The sequence below is a fragment of the Zingiber officinale genome, chromosome 7B (genome assembly GCF_018446385.1).
Source record: "Zingiber officinale cultivar Zhangliang chromosome 7B, Zo_v1.1, whole genome shotgun sequence".
Lineage (NCBI taxonomy): Eukaryota > Viridiplantae > Streptophyta > Magnoliopsida > Zingiberales > Zingiberaceae > Zingiber > Zingiber officinale.
The window spans coordinates 17516044-17535567 of NC_055999.1; the positions used below are offsets into that span (position 1 = coordinate 17516044).

Sequence of the window (19524 nt, forward strand, 5' to 3'; positions counted from 1 at the left end):
ACAGCAAAATAAGAGAAAAAATTATATGAGAGAGAAAATTGAATGTGAGAGAAACATATGATGAGAGAAAATGATGAGAGAGAAAATATGATGAGAGAGAAAGTGTGATGAGAAAAAATAAAGAGAGAAAGTATGATAAGAGAAAATTAGGAGAGAGAAAGTGTGATGGAAAAAATGGAGTGAGAGAAAGTATGATAAAAGAAAATGAAAGAGTGAGGAGAGAGAAAGTATGATGAGAGAGAAAGTGGGTTGAGAGAGATAGAGTGATGGGGAAAAAATGAAGAGAGAGAAAGTGTGATGAGAGAAAATGAAAGACTAGGGAGAGAGAAAGTATGATGAGAGAGAAAATGTGTTGGAAAAAATGAAGAGAGAGAAAGTATTACGAGAGAAAATGAAAGGGTGAGGAGAGAGAAAGTGGGTTGAGAGAGAAAGAGTAATGGGAAAAAATGAAGAGAGAAAAAGTGTGATGAGAGAAAATGAGAGACTGAGGAGAGAGAAAATATGATGAGTGAGAAATTGTGATTAGAGATAATAAGGAGAGTGATGAGAGAGAATGAAGAGAGAGAAAGTGTGATGAGAGAAAATGAGGAGAGAGTATGCTAAGAGAGATTGAGGAGAGAGAAAGTACGATGAGAGAGAAAGTATGATGAAAAAATAAGGAGAAAGTGTGTAATGGGAGAGAAAGTGTGATGGAAGAGAATGAATAGAGAGAAAATGAGGGGAGAGAGTGTATGATGAGAGAGAATATAGAGAGAAAATTATAGATAATGTGTGATGATAGAGAATGAAGAGAGAGAAAGTATGTTGAGAGAGAAAGTGTGATGATAAAATAGGGAGAGAGAAAATATGATGAGAGAGAACAAGGAGAGAGTGTGTGAAATTAAAAAAAATTAAACAAATATACTAAGGGTATTTTTGTCCAAAACTTAAGGGTGGAGGTGAGTTTCATCCAAACCCAAGGGAGGGGGTGTGTTTCATCCATACCCAAATTTTTGGGTTTCATTTCAAAATTTTGATTCCATTCCCATCAACCAAACACAAGATTTGGGAATGAATCTATTCTCTCATTCCAAAATCCATAAATCAAACGCCACCTAAGATTTTACTTGAAGTAGTTTACAGTAGGAATCATTTATTGATAAATAATATTAAATGTCCGTAAAAATAAGGAAGCGTAGCTCAGATTATTATATATAATTTTATATTTACACAAAATGATATGATTTATTTATAACATAATTAATTAATGGGTTGCCACTTTAAGCTTTCGAAAGATATTTTTAAATAAAAGATATATACAAATTAATAATTGCTTAAATATTTTTAGACGAATATTTACCGGCAATCAACTACCGTGGATGATGACGCTCGGGCGAACGGACCACCGAACCCGAACGAATTAAGACCCGGGAGTAGGGTTAGGGTTCTGCATCGGAACTCCAAACTGCCCATTTTAACCCGATCCGGCGATCGCTCTTCGTCCCCAAGATCCCTACGGCGCCGGCGAATCTGGACGGCGGCGAGTGGCTGCAGGAGGGGATGAAGGTCTGCATTAATGACGCCCTCACCGACGACGAGCTCCGAGCAGTGCTCAGCCGGCTGGAGAAGGAGGAGGAGAGGGATCTGTTTGGGCTCGTCTGCAAGCGCTGGCTCCGCCTGCAGAGCTCTGAGCGACGCCGTCTCCGAGCCCGCGCTGGCCCTGCCATGCTACGCCAGATGGCCGACCGGTTTCAGGGGATAGTGGAGTTAGACCTTTCGCAATCCGCCTCAAGGTCGTTCTACCCTGGCGTTACTGATTCGGATCTTGCTGTCATTGCTGCAGGATTCCGGGCTTTGCGTGTTCTTGACCTCCAAAACTGCAAAGGTGAGGCTTTTATTTCTCTTTGAAATTTTTTTAGCCTTCAGTTTATCTTTGGTTTCGTGGTCTATATCTTGATTGGGAATGTCTGTTAACTGGATCTTAATATCCCCACCGAAAAGATGTTGACCTTACTTTCACAAAGCTTCAATATTGCTTTTGGCAATCGATGGTGGTGGGTTAAGAATATTTGTGGTCTTTTCTATCATCAATTGATTCTAGAAATATTGGTATTATAGGTCCCCTGTTTTTACAAAGCAAGAAAAAGAAAATAAAAAAAAAGAAAGAAGAAAGAAACTTTGCCAACCTCACCTTTGGCACTTGCAATGATTTGCCATTATTTTAAGTAATGGTGGTTGGTGGCTATTTGGTCATGACAATAGATATTTTGTTTTTAAGCTAAGCTAATTATGTTTTATGAAGTATTCTTGTTTATTCACACTTTTAGTATTTATGAATGATTTGTATATGAAATTAAAACAAGTTTAAATTTTGTATCAAATAAATTTTAGCACTCCAATGTGCCTTGGTACCATATACCACTTGTGGTGGATTTGAGAAATATGATATGGATGCAAACACAACAATGCGCAATGTACATAATGCTTGTGAGAGCATAAGGCACCAATATGCAATGTACTCATAGGATTCCAACTAAGAGGAAAGGGTTATATCCTATTAGCTAAGCTAGAAGGAAAATCAAACGAATTGAAGAAATCATGCATGAAGTAAAAAGGCAAGTGTCATGAACCTTCCCCTTTCTTCAAAATCAAAAGATTATGATGAAGCTCTAGCTAATACTGAAGAAATCAGTTCACCTGCTATTGGTTTTATTGTTGCCAAGGACGCTCCAAATAAAGATATCAATAGGCAAAACAATACTATAATTAATCTCTTACTAAAAGTCAACAAAAAGCTAGACCAATTATTTGCAAAACCAGTTTCCAGTAACTCTGAGCAGGTAGCAAGTCTTGCTAAACAACTTGAAGGCCTAACTTTGGGGAAAGCAAAAGAAGTAAAGAGGGAGCCTTTCTACGTATACCAAGATCCATTGAAAATATTCAAAGAGGAGAAAGAAAAGCTTAATGGCAACCAGAAATAGGCCAACTATTACTGAAAGAAGTACAACGGAGGTTTCTGAACTAGTAACTTCTTCACAGGAAGATCAAATTAGAAGTTATCGAAGGATGGCAAGACTTCGATATGAAGCTCAAAGAAGATTGTATAGCTCAAGGAATGGATCAAGAACCTTAGAAAGCAACTAAATCCTGAAGCTGAGTTGGAGCTTTCTCAGAGAAGAAGAGCCTCATTGGTACCAGCGGAGACCTTATACTCTACTAACTGGTCAGAGCCACGACATTACCAACACTATTCTGAAACAAGAATCTTGGTAACAGGAGGACAGCAGAACCTTCCTTTGATCAATCAAGAAAGCTATTCAATTTTACGACAAGAAGGTATGCAACTAATCCACTTAGGATTAGTAATGATCAGAGTTCATGCTTTACATCGCAGGAATGCGGGAGTAAATGCGTTAATTGTCCTTCGAGACACACGCTGGAGGGATGACAGGTCTATCATTGGTACAATGGAAGTAGATCTTTCGGGAGGTACGTAGCTAGTATATATAGCCCCAAATATGTTAATCAGTGTAGAAGATTTCTTCCACCATATTGAGCTGGCCATTCAGACCCATGGTTATGAAGACTGGAATATGGATGAATCAAATTTATTGATCACACGGGGTTGATTGGAAGATTAACTAATACCAGTCACGCGGGTTTCCGTTATAATGTGCAAAATGTAGCAGATTATCTAGCTAGCACCGGGATCCATACAGTATCAGCATCACCAAGGACAATAATGGAGCTACAAGGAATGAGATGGACTTTACAACCACCAACTGTTTCTCAAATCCGAAACCCTCAAGAGGTTAGAACCACAACTCTGCTAGATGGTTCTATTTCTTTATCTTTTCAAGGATACCAATCAACAAAAAACTCCCAACCGAGAAGGTTAAGTAATCTTGACATTGAAGAAATCAAAAACGAAGGAGAAGAAGAATTTGCTGGGGTTTTCACAAGTGAATATGCTCTACCACTTTTTCATTAAGAATATGGTTATCCTGATACAAATAATAGATGGGACACCCTGGGAGAACCCAGTGGCAAGTATAATTATTATGTCAATTATGCAGCACCATCACCACAACCATTTATACCTGCAACCCGACCTTCATGGGGAGATGAAGATGAAGACAATACTGATGATGATGCAATTTTTCCAAGCATTTGGGAAGATACACCATGGGAGGAGGATCCTGATCTGGATCCTAATGATCTTGCACCAGCTAATGAGGATGAAGAAGATTTGGAATCTTATTTTCTAGGACTGAGTAATTTGGAAACGGATTACCCTGTGATTTCCCCTAATTCTGTTCTACCAGATGATAATCTACAATTACCATCATATTGGGACAACAGTGATACTGAATCAGAAGAATATTGGCAGCAGGTGGTTGAAGAAGTGGAACAAGTGGAAGAACAGTTCTATGCTACACAAACAATAATCTTCCAGAAAAAATGAATGAGTTATCTGTTCAAGAAGAAACATCCTCAACTGAAGGAGAACCAAATGACTTTGATCCTAACCAGGATCAAGGAAGTTCACAAAATATTCAATCAAAAAGCAGCACATGTAGGAACTGACTCATTATTAACAGAGCAGCTTGAACGAATGGATTATCCAATCTTACGAAGCATGATGCAGCAAGCAACAACGGAGAAAGCATTATCCCGTACGAGTGCTATATCCAGGTATAATCCTCCTCATGAACCACTTATGGGCCAAGTAAATTATTCTCATGCACAGGTAAATGCAAGGACGGAACCAAGAGAATCAACTACAATCCTTAATGGGAAGTTCAGATTGCGAGGATATAATCATCAGCCATGGACGTTGCCATCAGCCCAAACAAATGATGGGGTCATTTTAATTCTACCAGAAGATATTGGACAATACTCTGAAGTAATTTCTCGCTGGGAATCAATTACCAACAATCTTGTAAATCAAAAAACCTGGTTGGATAATGCACAAAAAGTACAATTTATTGAAAATCTTTTAGGAGAAAATGAAAAGAAGATGTGGATCCAGTGGCGCATGGCTTACGTAGCAGAATATGAAGCTCTTATTCAAATGGCTGGTGAAACACAAAATGTTTTATCAACTATTAGAAGATCTTTCTTGTTGGAAGATCCATATCAAGGATCCACTGTTGAACATGACCAAGCTTATATTGATATTGAACGACTAACATGCAAAAGTATGAAGGATATCTTCAATTATCTAAACGACTACAAAATGTTGGCAGCAAAGTCCGGTCACATGTTTATAAGTCCTGAACTGTTAGATAAGTTATTCAGGAAAATGCCTCCTATTATTGGCAATGAAATTGAAGCAGCGTTTAAAGCCAAATATCTAGCTAATCAGATAGGCATAATTCCTAGAATTCATTTTACTTATCAATATTTGGCAGAAATCTGTAAAAAAGTAGCAATAAAAAAAAGTGTGAAGGACTTGGCATTCTGTAGTAAAATACCCATACCTGGGTATTACAATAAGCAAAAGAAATATGGGCTAAGGAAGGCCAAAACCTACAAAGGAAAGCCGCACGATTCTCATGTCAGAGTCTTTAAAAAGAAAAAGGCTGACCAGCAAAAGAAATATAAGTGTTTTATTTGTGGAGAATCTGGTCATTTTGCTCGAGATTGTAAGAAACAAACATGTAATATTATTCGAGCAGCAATATTAGAACAATTGGATCTACCATCAGACTATGATATACTCTCTGTAGATCTTAATGAAGCAGACTCTGATGCAATTTGCTCATTTTTAGAAGGAGAAACAGGACCAGTTATGTGAATCTGGCACCGGATGACACACCATGGGTCCAGGAAACAACCTTTATGCTGGGCGTCGAAAATTGCGGATGGAGAAGTCAAGTTTTTGTTGGTGACAAAATGAAAAATTGTCCACATCAATGGGAAGAAAATCAAGTTATCACAGATAGCAAATATGTATGCTGCACACTTTGTAAGTTAATTACTACTGATACTATGTGCATACATTGTTTACTCTGCAAAATGACGGTATGCCCTGCTTGTGGACCATTCTATTTAAACAAAACTTTGACACTCAAGAAGAATGATATTATTCCACCATATGAAAAAGAGGATAATACAAGATTTGCTTGATAATACTCATTATTTATGGAGTATTATTGACAAAAGAGCTGTTGAAACTCATCAGGATATCCCTCAAGAAGAAGGTATTCTTTTTATAAAAGTTAAGAAGGTAACGACAACAGCAAAGCTACCAATTCGGCGAACACAAGGAGTAGCAGGTTATGATATTTTTACAGATGAGGAAGTACACATCTCAGCACACCCACAAGGCCTTGTTAAAATTGGTATAAGCTTGGAATTTTCAGAAGGCTATTATGCTCGGATTGCTCCTCGATCTGGAGCCGCATATCGCCTTAATTTTTTAATCAATGCCGGTGTCATTGATTCTGATTTCCAGGGGAGGTACAAATATTAATTTGTAATTTTTCTAATCTAACTCTTTCTCTTGAGCATGGCAGTTGCGTGGCGCAGTTGATATTTGAAAAAATTATGAATCCACCTATTATGGAAGTCGAAAGTTTGGGAGAAACAATTAGGGCAGCAGGTTCTTTTGGTTCAACTACAGAAGCTCAACCATCAACAAGCCGGGAATTCATTTTTGCAGCAAGGAAATCCCTTATAAATCGCCTATACAAAATGAAGGTAACTATTCAAATCCCAGGAGTAACTGATACGAACGTATAGGCAATACTAGATACGGGAGCCACTACCTGTTGCATATGCAGGGATGCACTACCCAAAAATGCATTTGAAGAAAACAATTATAAAGTAATTTTTTCTGGAATCAATTCTCAACGGGAATCAACGAAGAAATTGAAGAATGGTTACATGACCATTGACATACATAAATTCTAGATTCCTTTTACCTACCAATTGGAGATGAATCTCAAAGATGGAATTCAAATGCTGATTGGATGTAATTTCATCAAATCAATGGCAGGAGGCTTAAGGATAGAGGGAACAAAGGATTCTTTTTGAAACATTGAAGCAAAATCATCTGGAGAATGTTACCTCTGTTCCCACTATCCTTAGGCCTCCTGCCATTGATTTGATGAAATTACATCCAATCAGCATTTGAATTCCAAAAGGAATCCAAAATTTATGTATGCCAATGGTCATGTAACTATTCTTCAATTTCTTCGTTAATTCCTGTTGGGAATTGATTCCAGAAAAAATTACTTTATAATTGTTTTCTTCAAATGCATTTTTGGGTAGTGCATCCCTGCATATGCAACAGGTAGTGGCTCCCGTATCTAGTATTGCCTATACGTTCGTATCAGTTACTCCTGGGATTTGAATAGTTACCTTCATTTTGTATAGGCGATTTATAAGGGATTTCCTTGCTGCAAAAATGAATTCCCGGCTTGTTGATGGTTGAGCTTCTGAGATGTGTACTTCCTCATCTGTAAAAATATCATAACCCGCTGCTCCTTGTGTTCGCCGAATTGGTAGCTTTGCTGTTGTCGTTACCTTCTTAACTTTTATAAAAAGAATACCTTCTTCTTGAGGGATATCCTGATGAGTTTCAACAGCTCTTTTGTCAATAATACTCCATAAATAATGAGTATTATCAAGCAAATCTTGTATTATCCTCTTTTTCATATGGTGGAATAATATCATTCTTCTTGAGTGTCAAAGTTTTGTTTAAATAGAATGGTCCACAAGCAGGGCATACCGTCATTTTGCAGAGTAAACAATGTATGCACATAGTATCAGTAGTAATTAACTTACAAAGTGTGCAGCATACATATTTGCTATCTGTGATAACTTACAATCTCGAGCAAAATGACCAGATTCTCCACAAATAAAACACTTATATTTCTTTTGTTGGTCAGCCTTTTTCTTTTTAAAGACTCTGAGATGAGAATCGTGCGGCTTTCCTTTGTAGGTTTTGGCCTTCCTTAGCCCATATTTCTTTTGCTTATTGTAATACCCAGGTATGGGTATTTTACTACAGAATGCCAAGTCCTTCACACTTTTTTGTATTGCTATTTTTTACAGATTTCTGCCAGATATTGATAAGTAAAATGAATTCTAGGAATTATGCCTATCTGATTAGCTGGATATTTGGCTTTAAACGCTGCTTCAATTTCATTGCCAATAATAGGAGGCATTTTCCTGAATAACTTATCTGATAGTCCAGGACTTATAAACATGCGCCCGGACTTTGCTGCCAACATTTTGTAGTCATTTAGATAATTGAAGATATCCTTCATACTGTTGCATGTCAGTCATTCAATATCAATATAAGCTTGGTCCTGTTCAACCGTGGATCCTTGATATGGATCTTCCAACAAGAAAGATCTTCTAATAGTTAATACAATATTTTGTGTTTCACCAGCCATTTGAATAAGAGCTTCATATTCCGCTGTGTAAGCCATGCGCCACTGGATCCACATCTTCTTTTCATTTTCTTCTAAAAGATTTTTAATAAATTCTACTTTTTGTGCATTATCCAACCAGGTTTTTTGATTTACCAGATTGTTGGTAATTGATTCCCAGCGAGAAATTACTTCATAGTATTGCTCAATATCTTCTGGTAGAATTAAAATGGTCCCATCATTTGTTTGGGTTGATGGCAACGTCCATGGCTGATGATTATATCCTCGCAATCTGAACTTCCCATTAAGGATTGTAGTTGATTCTCTTGGTTCCGTCCTTGCATTTACCTGTGCATGAGGATAATTTACTTGGCCCATAAGTGGTTCATGAGGAGGATTATACCTGGATATAGCACTCGTACAGGATAATGTTTTCTCCGTTGTTGCTTACTGTATCATGCTTCGTAAGATTGGATAATCCATTCGTTCAAGCTGCTCTGTTAATAATGAGTCAGTTCCTACATGTGCTGCTTCTTCTGTTGATTGAATATTTTGTGAACTTCCTTGATCTTGGTTATGGTAACTGTCATTTGGTTCTCCTTCAGTTGAGGATGTTTCTTCTTGAACAGATAACTTATTCATTTTTTCTGTAAGATTATTTGTTTGTGTAGCATAGAACTGTTCTTCCACTTCTTCAACCACCTGTAAATATTCTTCTGATTCAGTATCACTGTTGTCCCAATATAATGGTAATTGTTGATTATCATCTGGTAGAACAGAATTAGAGGAAATCACAGGGTAATCCGTTTCCAAATTACTCAGCCCTAGAAAATAAGATTCCAAATCTTCTTCATCCTCATTAGCTGGTGCAAGATCATTAGGATCCTCCTCCCATGGTGTATCTTCCCAAATGCTTGGAAAAATTGCCTCATCATCAGTATTGTCTTCATCTCCCCATGAAGGTCGGGTTGCAGGTATAAATGGTTGTGGCGGTGGTGCTGCATAATTGACATAATAATTATACTTGCCACTGGGTTCTCCCAAGGTGTCCCATCTATTATTTGTATCAGGATAACCATATTCTTCATGAAAAAGTGGTAGAGCATATTCACTTGTGAAAACCCCAGCAAATTCTTCTTCTCCTTCGTTTCTGATTTCTTCAATGTCAAGATTACTTAACCTTCTTGGTTGGGAGTTTTTTGCTGATTGGTATCCCTGAAAAGATAAAAAAATAGAACCATCTAGCAGAGTTGTGGTTCTAACCTCTTGAGAGTTTCAGATTGGTTGTAAAGTCCATCTCATTCCTTGTAATTTCGTTATTGTTCTTGGTGATGCTGATACTGCATGGATCCCGGTGCTAGCTAGATAATCTGCTATATTTTGCACATTATAACGGAAACCAGCGTGACTGGTATTAGTTAATCTTCCAATCAACCCCCGTGTGATCAATAAATTTGATTCAGCCATATTCCAGTCTTCATAACCATGGGTCTGAATGGCCAGCTTAATATGATGGAAGAAATCTTCTACACTGATTAACAATGACAGACCTGTCATTGTAACAATGACAGACCTGTCATCCCTCCAGCGTGTGTCTCGAAGGACAATTAATGCATTTACTCTCGCATTCCTGCGATGTAAAGCATGAACTCTGATCATTACTAATCCTAAGTGGATTAGTTGCATACCTTCTTGCTGTAAAATTGAATAGCTTTCTTGATTGATCAAAGGAAGGTTCTGCTGTCCTCGTGTTACCAAAATTCTTGTTTCAGAATAGTGTTGGTAAACCCTGTGTCGTGGCTCTGACCAGTTAGTAGAGTATAAGGTCTCCGCTGGTACCAATGAGGCTCTTCTTCTCTGAGAAAGCTCCAACTCAGCTTCAGGATTTAGTTGACTTTCTAAGGTTCTTGATCCATTTCTTGAGCTATACAATCTTCTTTGAGCTTCATATCAAAGTCTTGTCATCCTTCGATAACTTCTAATTTGATCTTCCTGTGAAGAAGTTACTGGTTCAGAAACCTCCGTTGTACTTCTTTCAGTAATAGTTGGCCTATTTCTGGTTGCCATTAAGCTTTTCTTTCTCCTCTTTGAATATTTTCAATGGATCTTGTTATACGTAGAAAGGCTCCTTCTTTACTTTCTTTTACTTTCCCCAAAGTTAGACCTTCAAGTTGTTTAGCAAGACTTGCTACCTACTCAGAGTTACCGGAAACTGGTTTTGCAAGTAATTGGTCTAGCTTTTCGTTGATTTTTAGTAAGAGATTAATTATAGTATTGTTTTGCCTGTTGATATCTTTATTTGTAGCGTCCTTGGCAATAATAAAACCAATAGCAGGTGAACTGATTTCTTCAGTATTAGCTAGAGCTTCATCATAATCTTTTGATTTTGAAGAAAGGGGAAGGTTCATGACACTTGCCTTTTTACTTCATGCATGATTTCTTCAATTCGTTTGATTTGCCTTCTTAGTTCCTCTATAAGAACCACCGCTTGTTCTTCGATCAGTTTTGGTTGCTTGGTAATCTCCACTACCAAGCCCTTGATATCACTTGAAGTCAAAGGTTTGTTTTGCACGAGCTCCTTTTGTAATTGCAGAACAGCTTGTTGTAGCCTCCTTTGTTCCTTTGAAGATTCTTGTATAATCTGTGTGATCTCCAGATGATTTTGCTTTAATGTTTCAAAAAGAGTCCTATACTCAGATATGGACACTTTTGAATGTAATAAAAGGCAGTCGTAAATAACGCTGATGTTATTAGAAATTCCTTTAAGAGAGTCTTTTGTTTCTAAATCAAGGTATTCTAGATCTACAGTCCGCGAGTTTTGATACCAATTCTTAATGGATTGTTCAAACCTTTCTGACATAATCTATTACAAAGTACAGTTTAGGACTTGTAAACATGCGCACAGACTTTGCTGCCAACATTTTGTAGTCGTTTAGATAATTGAAGATATCCTTCATACTATTGCATGTCAGTCGTTCAATATCAATATAAGCTTGGTCTTGTTCAATAGTGGATCCTTGATATGGATCTTCCAACAAGAAAGATCTTCTAATAGCTGATAAAATATTTTGTGTTTCACCATCCATTTGAATAAGAGCTTCATATTGCGTTGCATAAGCCATGCGCCGCTGGATCCACATCTTCCCTATTTGGAGTTCTCACTCTCATTCTCACCTGCTTGGTCTCGCTAGCATGGTAACTCATTAAAGAATAACCCCCATCACCTAAACATTTTAAACCTCAATCACCTTTAGACCTAGTCAATCTATAATCAAGACTCTATGTGGCTTCACTTGGCCTCTTATTTTTGCCACAATTCTAGTCCCAAATCTCTAAAATTAAGTTTAGATGTTTCACAAATATACCATTAGACCTTTGCAAATAAGCCCTCAAAACTAATTTAAAGTCAGTTTAAATTAACCCAAATAAATTTGAGGAAATTAAATATAAAATATAAAATTTCTACAAAAAAAAAAAAAAAATCGAGGCATGACTCTCCCTATAATCTGCTTTATAATTTTTATCAGTTATACGTTAGATGAATATGTTTGGTATTCATATGATATGAGCACTCTTAGATTATTCTGGCAATTTTTGTGATTGTTATGTCTTGTTCTGTTTGTATTCATGTCATCATTCTTGTTTTTTATTTCCATTGACATACATTTTTTGGTCACTTTTAGTTTATATTAAAAAGCAGAATAAAATCTTTTTTATATATTAAAAAGCATAATAAAATCTTCTTTCTTTTAAAAAAACATACTTCTATCAGGTTTGACGCTACCAAGAAAACAAAATACTGTTTTTCGATTTTACTAGACTAATGTAAGTTGTTATCCTTCCTTGATAAAGGTGTCACTGACGTTGGGATGAGAACTCTGGGAAATGGTCTGCCAACCCTCCAGTCACTAGATGTTTCCCAGTGTAGAAAAATTACAGACAAAGGAATGGTGGCAATTGCTCTAGGTTGCTCAAATATGAGAAAACTGCACTTATCTGGATGCAAATCTGTGACCGATGAATTGTTAAAAGCTCTTGCTAAGAGCTGTTCGCGCCTTGAAGATCTAGGATTGTCTGGATGCAACAACATAACAAACACTGGAATCTCAACTCTTGCTGATGGCTGTCGATATATCAAGTTTTTGGATGTTAGTAAATGTTCCAAAATTAGCGATGTTGGAGTTTCCAAAGTTGCTGAGGCTACATCATCATCACTGAAGATTCTCAAATTGTTGGACTGTTCCAAAGTCAGTGATAAATCTATCTTTTCCTTGGCTGGCTTCTGCCATAACCTTGAAACTATTGTCATTGGTGGGTGCCGAGACATCTCTGATGAATCTATAACATCCATATCCCTTGCTTGTAGCAAAAGCTTAAGGAGCTTAAGGATGGACTGGTGCTTAAATATCACTGACTTATCCTTGAACTCTGTGCTGTCAAACTGTAGGCATCTTGTGGCTCTTGACATAAGTTGTTGCGATAAGATAACCGGTTCAGCTTTCCTGGCACAGGAAGTTTCAGGATTTGAGTTGCGACTGAAGGTTTTGAAGATGAGTAGCTGCATGAGACTCTCAGTTGCCTCTGTAGGTTTGGTACTGCGATCTTGCAAGTATCTTGTATACCTTGATCTGAGATCATGCCCACAAATTACAAGACAAAGCTGTGAGCAAGCTGGGTTGCTGTTTCCTGAGTGCTGTAAAACAAATTATGATGGTAGTTTAAGCTTAAGCGAACCTATGGTTGATAACTTCTTTTAGGATGTGATATTTACTTGCATATCAGGTTTCCATGGGCAAGCTAATAGAATGATCAGCTGCCAGTTGCTACCTTTATTTACTTCAGCTCTCATTATGTTTATTGTGAAGAAAGAACTTTTCATCGTCTCTTTGCAACTCTCTATTAATAAAGCTCGGCATATCGCTGTACATTGTTAGAATTGCATATCTTTTGGCTATCATGGTACTTGTAGATGATTTGTTAGCGGGCCAAATTATGTAAATGTCAAGTACCTCATAAACACTTTTTGGGTTTTTGAGAATGGAGTTCTTGGTTGGACTGTTAATAAATTGTTTGAGGTTTACACATGATTCAGCAGTGATCATGAGAATAATGTGAATGCATGTTGATATTAGTATGAAACGAACATAAATACTTCTCCTGTAATCGGTTAATGCGGGCTGTGTCACCGTCTAAGGCCCAAGGGTTGACCCAAGCTTCCCTACCCACTACTCCACCACCACTCTAATGGCCGACCTACGCCACGAGCCGCTGCCGGAAGCCGAAGTCCCATGAGGCCTGTCACCACTTCACGTCTTTTGCCAGCAGTGTCCTTGCCATCGCCCTGTGATAGAGCCTTGTACAGCGACTCCGCCATTGATGACATCATTATATATAAAAAAAAATAAAACTCACGTTTTATCTTAAATTATATGAAAGGAGGTAAATCATGACCATGCAGATAAGTCTATTATAGTAGGTAAACCAATTGATCTCTTATTTGATTATAGTAACTCTATTACTCTATAGAGTAATGATGTTCGCCGCGAACTTGCTTCGCGAATTCGCTGCGCGACTGAGCTGGCATCGTTCGTGGCCAAGTCCACGTAGGACAAAAAAATGCAGACGAGGCATATGCCCCCGCGCTTCCTCAATCGCGACCCCAACCCGTGCCCTAACTCTTCCTCATTCGCGACCCCGACCCGTGCCCTAACTCTCCGCCGCCTCCGTTTTTTCGCGACCCACCCTCCCGTGCCCTGCCCTAAGTCCCCTTCTTCTTCCCTCACGCTAACTCAGCTGCACCTCCTCCTTCTTCTTCCCTCCCCTCCCAGAGAATCGAAGCCCTCTATTTGTTCCGACGCTGATCTCGTCGTCAGTTTTGTGGAGTGGTGTGTGAAATCAGGCATCCGCGAAGGACATCGCAGAGTACATCAACAAGGAGTTTGATAGCAAGTACGGTAAACTTCTTGAAGTGTTTTCATGTTTTTGTGGTTCCATAGTGTCATTTTATTTGGGGATTTGTGATTTTCATGTTCATAAGTGGATTATGTTTTTGTTTAATTTTGTTTTTAATTCCAATCAACCATGGTCTGTTGCTATGTTCTAACAACTTAAAGTTACTGATTAGGTTAATATTCTAGAACAAACATGGTCAAGAGAACAATTTGAAATAAACATGGTCTGTTGCTATGTTCTAACACTGGATTGAATCGGTTGAAGTTTGTTATATAGAGTAAGTTCAAGAGAACTCTGATTAACATAATTTTCTGACTGATAATGTAGTTGGATGGAGGAACAGGATCCATAGAAACAACCAATATCAAATAGTTGGACTAAATGATTTTTTGGTTCATTTTAATATCACGTATGTTTCATGGATCTATTCCTCATAAGAGTTGGAATATTGTTGCAAAAGAGTAATTCCAATTTAACACTTCTAACTGCGAAGTTGTATGTTCAATCTCTTAATTATTAAACTGATATATGTCATTTTAGTGATAAAAAATTTAAAATAATTCTCAATTGATTTAGCATACAATCTCTATGAATGTTGTAGTTTGTTTGTTTAATATATGAATGTTATAAATTTATTTATTTTTATTCTAAGTAAAGGAAATTTGATTATTAGGTTGTTATTTCATGGCATCATCAAGTTATAGCAGCATCGACAATACAAGATTTGAACCTATAACATGTAAGGACTGCGGACGAAGACCATTTATGTGTGTTTCTAGATCAATCAAGAATCCTGGAAGACATTATTACAGATGTGGCAACATGGATGGAAAAAGTGGGTGACGATCGATACTAGGTCATCGGCCAAAATTAAAAGTGAGCACAATGCATTTCATGGTCATTATCCGGGAATAATCAATGTACCGAAATTTATTTGGATATTAGTGATGGTAAACTTGATTCTCTTAGCCGTAATCCTTATTGGATTGTTAGTTCATCTGGCAAGTTAGTATTAAATAGTGTTGGTGTTGTAATGTAATTACCTAAATATTTGTAATTTTGGGCACAAATTTCGTTTGTTAGTTTATATCGTTAACTACTTTTGAATCTTGAATTATGTTGGTGTTGTAATTGTGTTAGGATAATTAGGATTGAGTATTGTTGGATGATGCAAAGCATTTTGTTATATGTTATTTTATTTATTCATCTTGTTAATTAGTATCGAGTACTATGATGTAGAGTATTTTATTATTTAATACTCTTTACACTGGGACTGACCAAATGATTCAGTCTTTATTGGGCGAGTTTTAGTAGAGATTGGATGATGGAAACCATTTATAGGCCTTTGATCTAATTTTTCAGTGTTCGGTAGTCCTGAACTGGACTGGAAATGATTTAATTTTCCATTGGAGTCTAAAGATTTTTCATCTCTAAACTCCTGCACTGTCGATGTTCCAGCCTCTATGATCCCAATGGATCGTCTTGCCTCGGCAATGAGCATTCTGGTTTCCATAAGGGAAGCCTGTGCAAGTGAACTCTTCGGTGCAGCCATCTCAAGGGTTTTTGCAACCTTCTCAGCTTCAGCAATTAGCTTCATCTCAAGGGTTTTTTTCTTTGGCACCGTGTCAATTGTACGAGGTGTGCTACTAGGTTTTCTTTGATTTCTTTCTCTTGGATTAGATGTGGAATGATACTTCTTCAACGCACTGCAAACTCGAGCTCGATATTCCTTGAATAGAAAAAATTGTCAGATAGTACCTTTAAGCTCTCATAGAGCAAAGAAGAAGAATAGGATGGAAAAAACAAATTTTGCTACTACCCATGAAACAAGTGCAACAAGATGTTTCTGAAGGACAAATTGTATCAATAAGGGAACAAACAAAAAAGCTAAAACAAGCAATAAAATATATTTTAAAAATGAATTGTATTGTATGACATCCTCTGAAGAGAAACCAGTTCATATACACCCGAGGAAAGCCTCGACTTATTTAATCATTCCATTTGGCCAAGATTGCTTCTGAAATCTTTCTACGATGCTCAAGCGATTTTGGTGCCCGATTGTTCCCTTTGGGTTTAGGCATTTGTTTCCTTTTCTCGATGCTCTCCAACCACTCCAGCTTTAGTTGTCTTTCCTGCGTATGAAATGAATCCCATTGCAGCTTGTATTCACCAGCAGAACCCTTTCTAGCAGATTCGGCTATAATGTTCTTCCATTCAAAAAAACAACCATCCTGCACTGACAGCCTTTGTTGTCTTCTACGCCAACCCTCGCGCACTCCTGCACCAATTTTCGCTCTTGTTTCCTCACTAAAAAAATACAAAAAAAAGGGGAAAAAGTACTGAGAACAATTTTAAGATGCTACAAACTTGGTGAATTTTGCTTAGCAATGAAACTTTTGCATACAAATTATGCCACTGAATTTGACTTGTAAATCTTTAGGTTTTCCAAGGAAAAGACAAATAAAACATAGACATGGAATCCATGGATCTTTCATAAAAGAAATCTTAGGGCATAGAATCCAACAAACCTTTGAGCATGCCCCAAAGTTGTTAATTTCATTTTAACCTGCACCCCAATCAAGATACACATGAGATGATGATGAATTCAGAATCATCTAATTGCATGCTTTGCCTACAATAGAAATAAAGCAATAAACTAAACATTCCAGAAGCAAAAAAAGGTTTGATTCTAGAATCTCTGGAATCTGTCAAGTCAGTATAGAAAGTGGGAAAATGGAAGTTATCAATGACTCCAGATAGCTCAGAATATACCTTGAGTTCGGATACATTGAGCTCAAAATATACCTTGACTCTGGAATCTCTTGAATCTGTCAAGTTCAGAATGTAAAATCTGCTCTCCAATCTCCACAAATGAGTTTGGATACAAGTGTAATTAACTCGAAATGAAATGGAGTTTGGATACTCAAGAAATGGAAGTATAATTAACTCGAAATGAAATGGAAGTGTCCACAAATGGCTGCCTATGCATGCCACAGATTGCTACTAGTCAAAAACCAAAAGGAAAAACAAAAGGAAAACAAGATGTCATATTTACATAAGTTGTTCTCAATTTGATAGATTCCAACAAATTTACAAAACATCCACAAGCATTATAAGATCAAAAAAATTTGAGAAGGCATTATCCAACACCAAGCCAACAATAGGGGAATCTTCTGCTCCAAAAAGAAGGTTGTTATACCAGAAACAAAACTAAGGATAAGTGAATGACATATGACAATAATAACAATGCAACAAAAAATGATACCTTGTAACAACACCTAATATTGATCGCCCCCAAAGTCCAATACAAGAAATTTGTGTAAGTCAATGAGAGCAAGTATCATACTCATCTTTCTGCTCCAAAAAGAAGGCTGCTATATCTTGTTTGATATTAAATACTTGAAACATAAACACAATTTTGTAAAAGTAAACTAAAGGATAGTATGCTCATTCACCTTCTAGTCCTTGCCTGCACTTTTCCATGAGTTTTCCACAATCAACTCATCGACTTTCCAATCTTTACTGCTGTAAGATATATTAGAAAAAAAATTTAGACTAGCTACAATCACATGAATATACTTGAACAAAACAATACTGCATAATTATTTTACGTATCTATTATATGTATCACTTACCTTTTTTTCGGGCCTTTGCAACTGATTTCTTCACAATTTGTTCAATCTTAGATTGTTTTCTCTTTGTGGTGGGATGACCTCGAGATCTTACTTTAAATGGAGAGTGTATTGCTTTTGCACCAGATGTAGATACTCCTTTCAGTTGTTCAACCCTTGAATGCTCAAGATCATTAACAATCAGTTTTTCCTTCGTGTCTTTCAAGATTTCCATCAACATAGAACAACTGTCGTCATTTTTTGCACCAAGTTGTTGAATCTCTTGTATCAATGGAGTGAGAATATTATATCGATGTCTTTCTCCATCACAAACATAATCATCATAGATGTTACTGATACTTTGATACCCACGCTTAATATCTTTGCGTCATCGATTCATAATATAATTCATAGGAACCTCAGTTACCTTCATCCTTATCAACACTTTGATCACATGCCTACATAATATTCCCCGAAACTCAAATAGACGGCACACACATTTCAATTTGCAATCTAACTCTATATAATGTACCCTAAAGGAAACTTTTCTTACAGGTTCTCCATTTTTCCCCAAGATAGTTTCTACTACTTTAAATATTAAAGTGGTCCCTTCTTCCTTCAATAATGAGGCATCGCAAAACATCAATCCTCTTATTTCATCTTGGAACAACTTAAATAAGTTATTAGTGTAGGCATTTTGAAATTGTCTTTCAATAGAATGACCAATAATAACTGGCATGGTAGAATTAAAATAAATAAAATCCAAATGTTTTTCATTCTCAATCTTCTTCTTCAAAGCATTATCATATTGCTCAACAAATTGCTTCAATGATATTTTAGAATGGACGTAGTCATCAAAAAATGCATTCATACTTTCACTTCTTTGAGATATGGGCATACCTGCCCAAAAGTTATCTTTAACGTATACAGGTATCCATCTATTCCATTCTTCATGCAAAGATTTCAACCAATCATTGTTTTCCAAATTAAACTCCTCAATTATTTTCAACTAATTCTCATCACACTCATCAACTGTAAGTGAGTTATAAACAATGTTTTTCAATTGTTTCTTTATCATTTTGTATTGAGCATGACCACCTAATTTTACTAGAAGCTTTTTCATGATATGCCAAAGACACAGACGATGATGCGAATTTGAAAATACCTCTTCAATTGCAATTGTCATAGCACGACATTGGTCTGTGATTATAGCCTTTGGAGCATGTCCGAGCATACATGTCAACCAAGATTTGAACAACCATATGAAAGTTGTTGAGTCTTCGCTTGATAATAATCCATATCCCAGCAGAATAGATTGACCATGATGATTCACCCCAACAAATGGAGCAAATGACATGTCATAACTATTAGTCAAATAGGTTGTATCAAAAGTCACCACATCAGAAAAGTACTCATACGCAGCCCTACATCTTGTATTTGCCCAAAAAATATTTCTTATTCGAGATTCCCCATCTAAATCAAGCACATAAAAAAAGTTTGAGTTCCTACTTTGCATGCGACAAAAATAAGTACTCAAAGCTTCAGCATCTCCATCCCCTAACCTCAACCTTCTAGCTTCTGAAATGTAATTTACGCTT

At 36.9% G+C, this 19524-nt stretch overlaps 2 protein-coding genes across 2 annotated transcripts; one reads left to right on the plus strand and one right to left on the minus strand.

Annotated features, from left to right (window-relative positions):
- Positions 1-1395: 1395 nt before the first annotated feature.
- On the plus strand, positions 1396-13304 carry LOC122005436 (F-box/LRR-repeat protein 2-like). Its single transcript, XM_042560470.1, has 2 exons — positions 1396-1864; positions 12216-13304. The coding sequence occupies exons 1-2, from the start codon at positions 1540-1542 to the stop codon at positions 13118-13120; spliced, it is 1230 nt and encodes a 409-aa protein (XP_042416404.1). The 5' UTR covers positions 1396-1539; the 3' UTR covers positions 13121-13304.
- A 2263-nt stretch (positions 13305-15567) lies between these two features.
- LOC122004212 lies at positions 15568-17015 on the minus strand. The gene is made up of 4 exons (XM_042559133.1): positions 16844-17015; positions 16307-16622; positions 16135-16161; positions 15568-16044 (listed from the first exon to the last, which is right to left on the minus strand). The coding sequence occupies exons 1-4, from the start codon at positions 16903-16905 to the stop codon at positions 15568-15570; spliced, it is 882 nt and encodes a 293-aa protein (XP_042415067.1). The 5' UTR covers positions 16906-17015.
- Positions 17016-19524: the final 2509 nt, after the last annotated feature.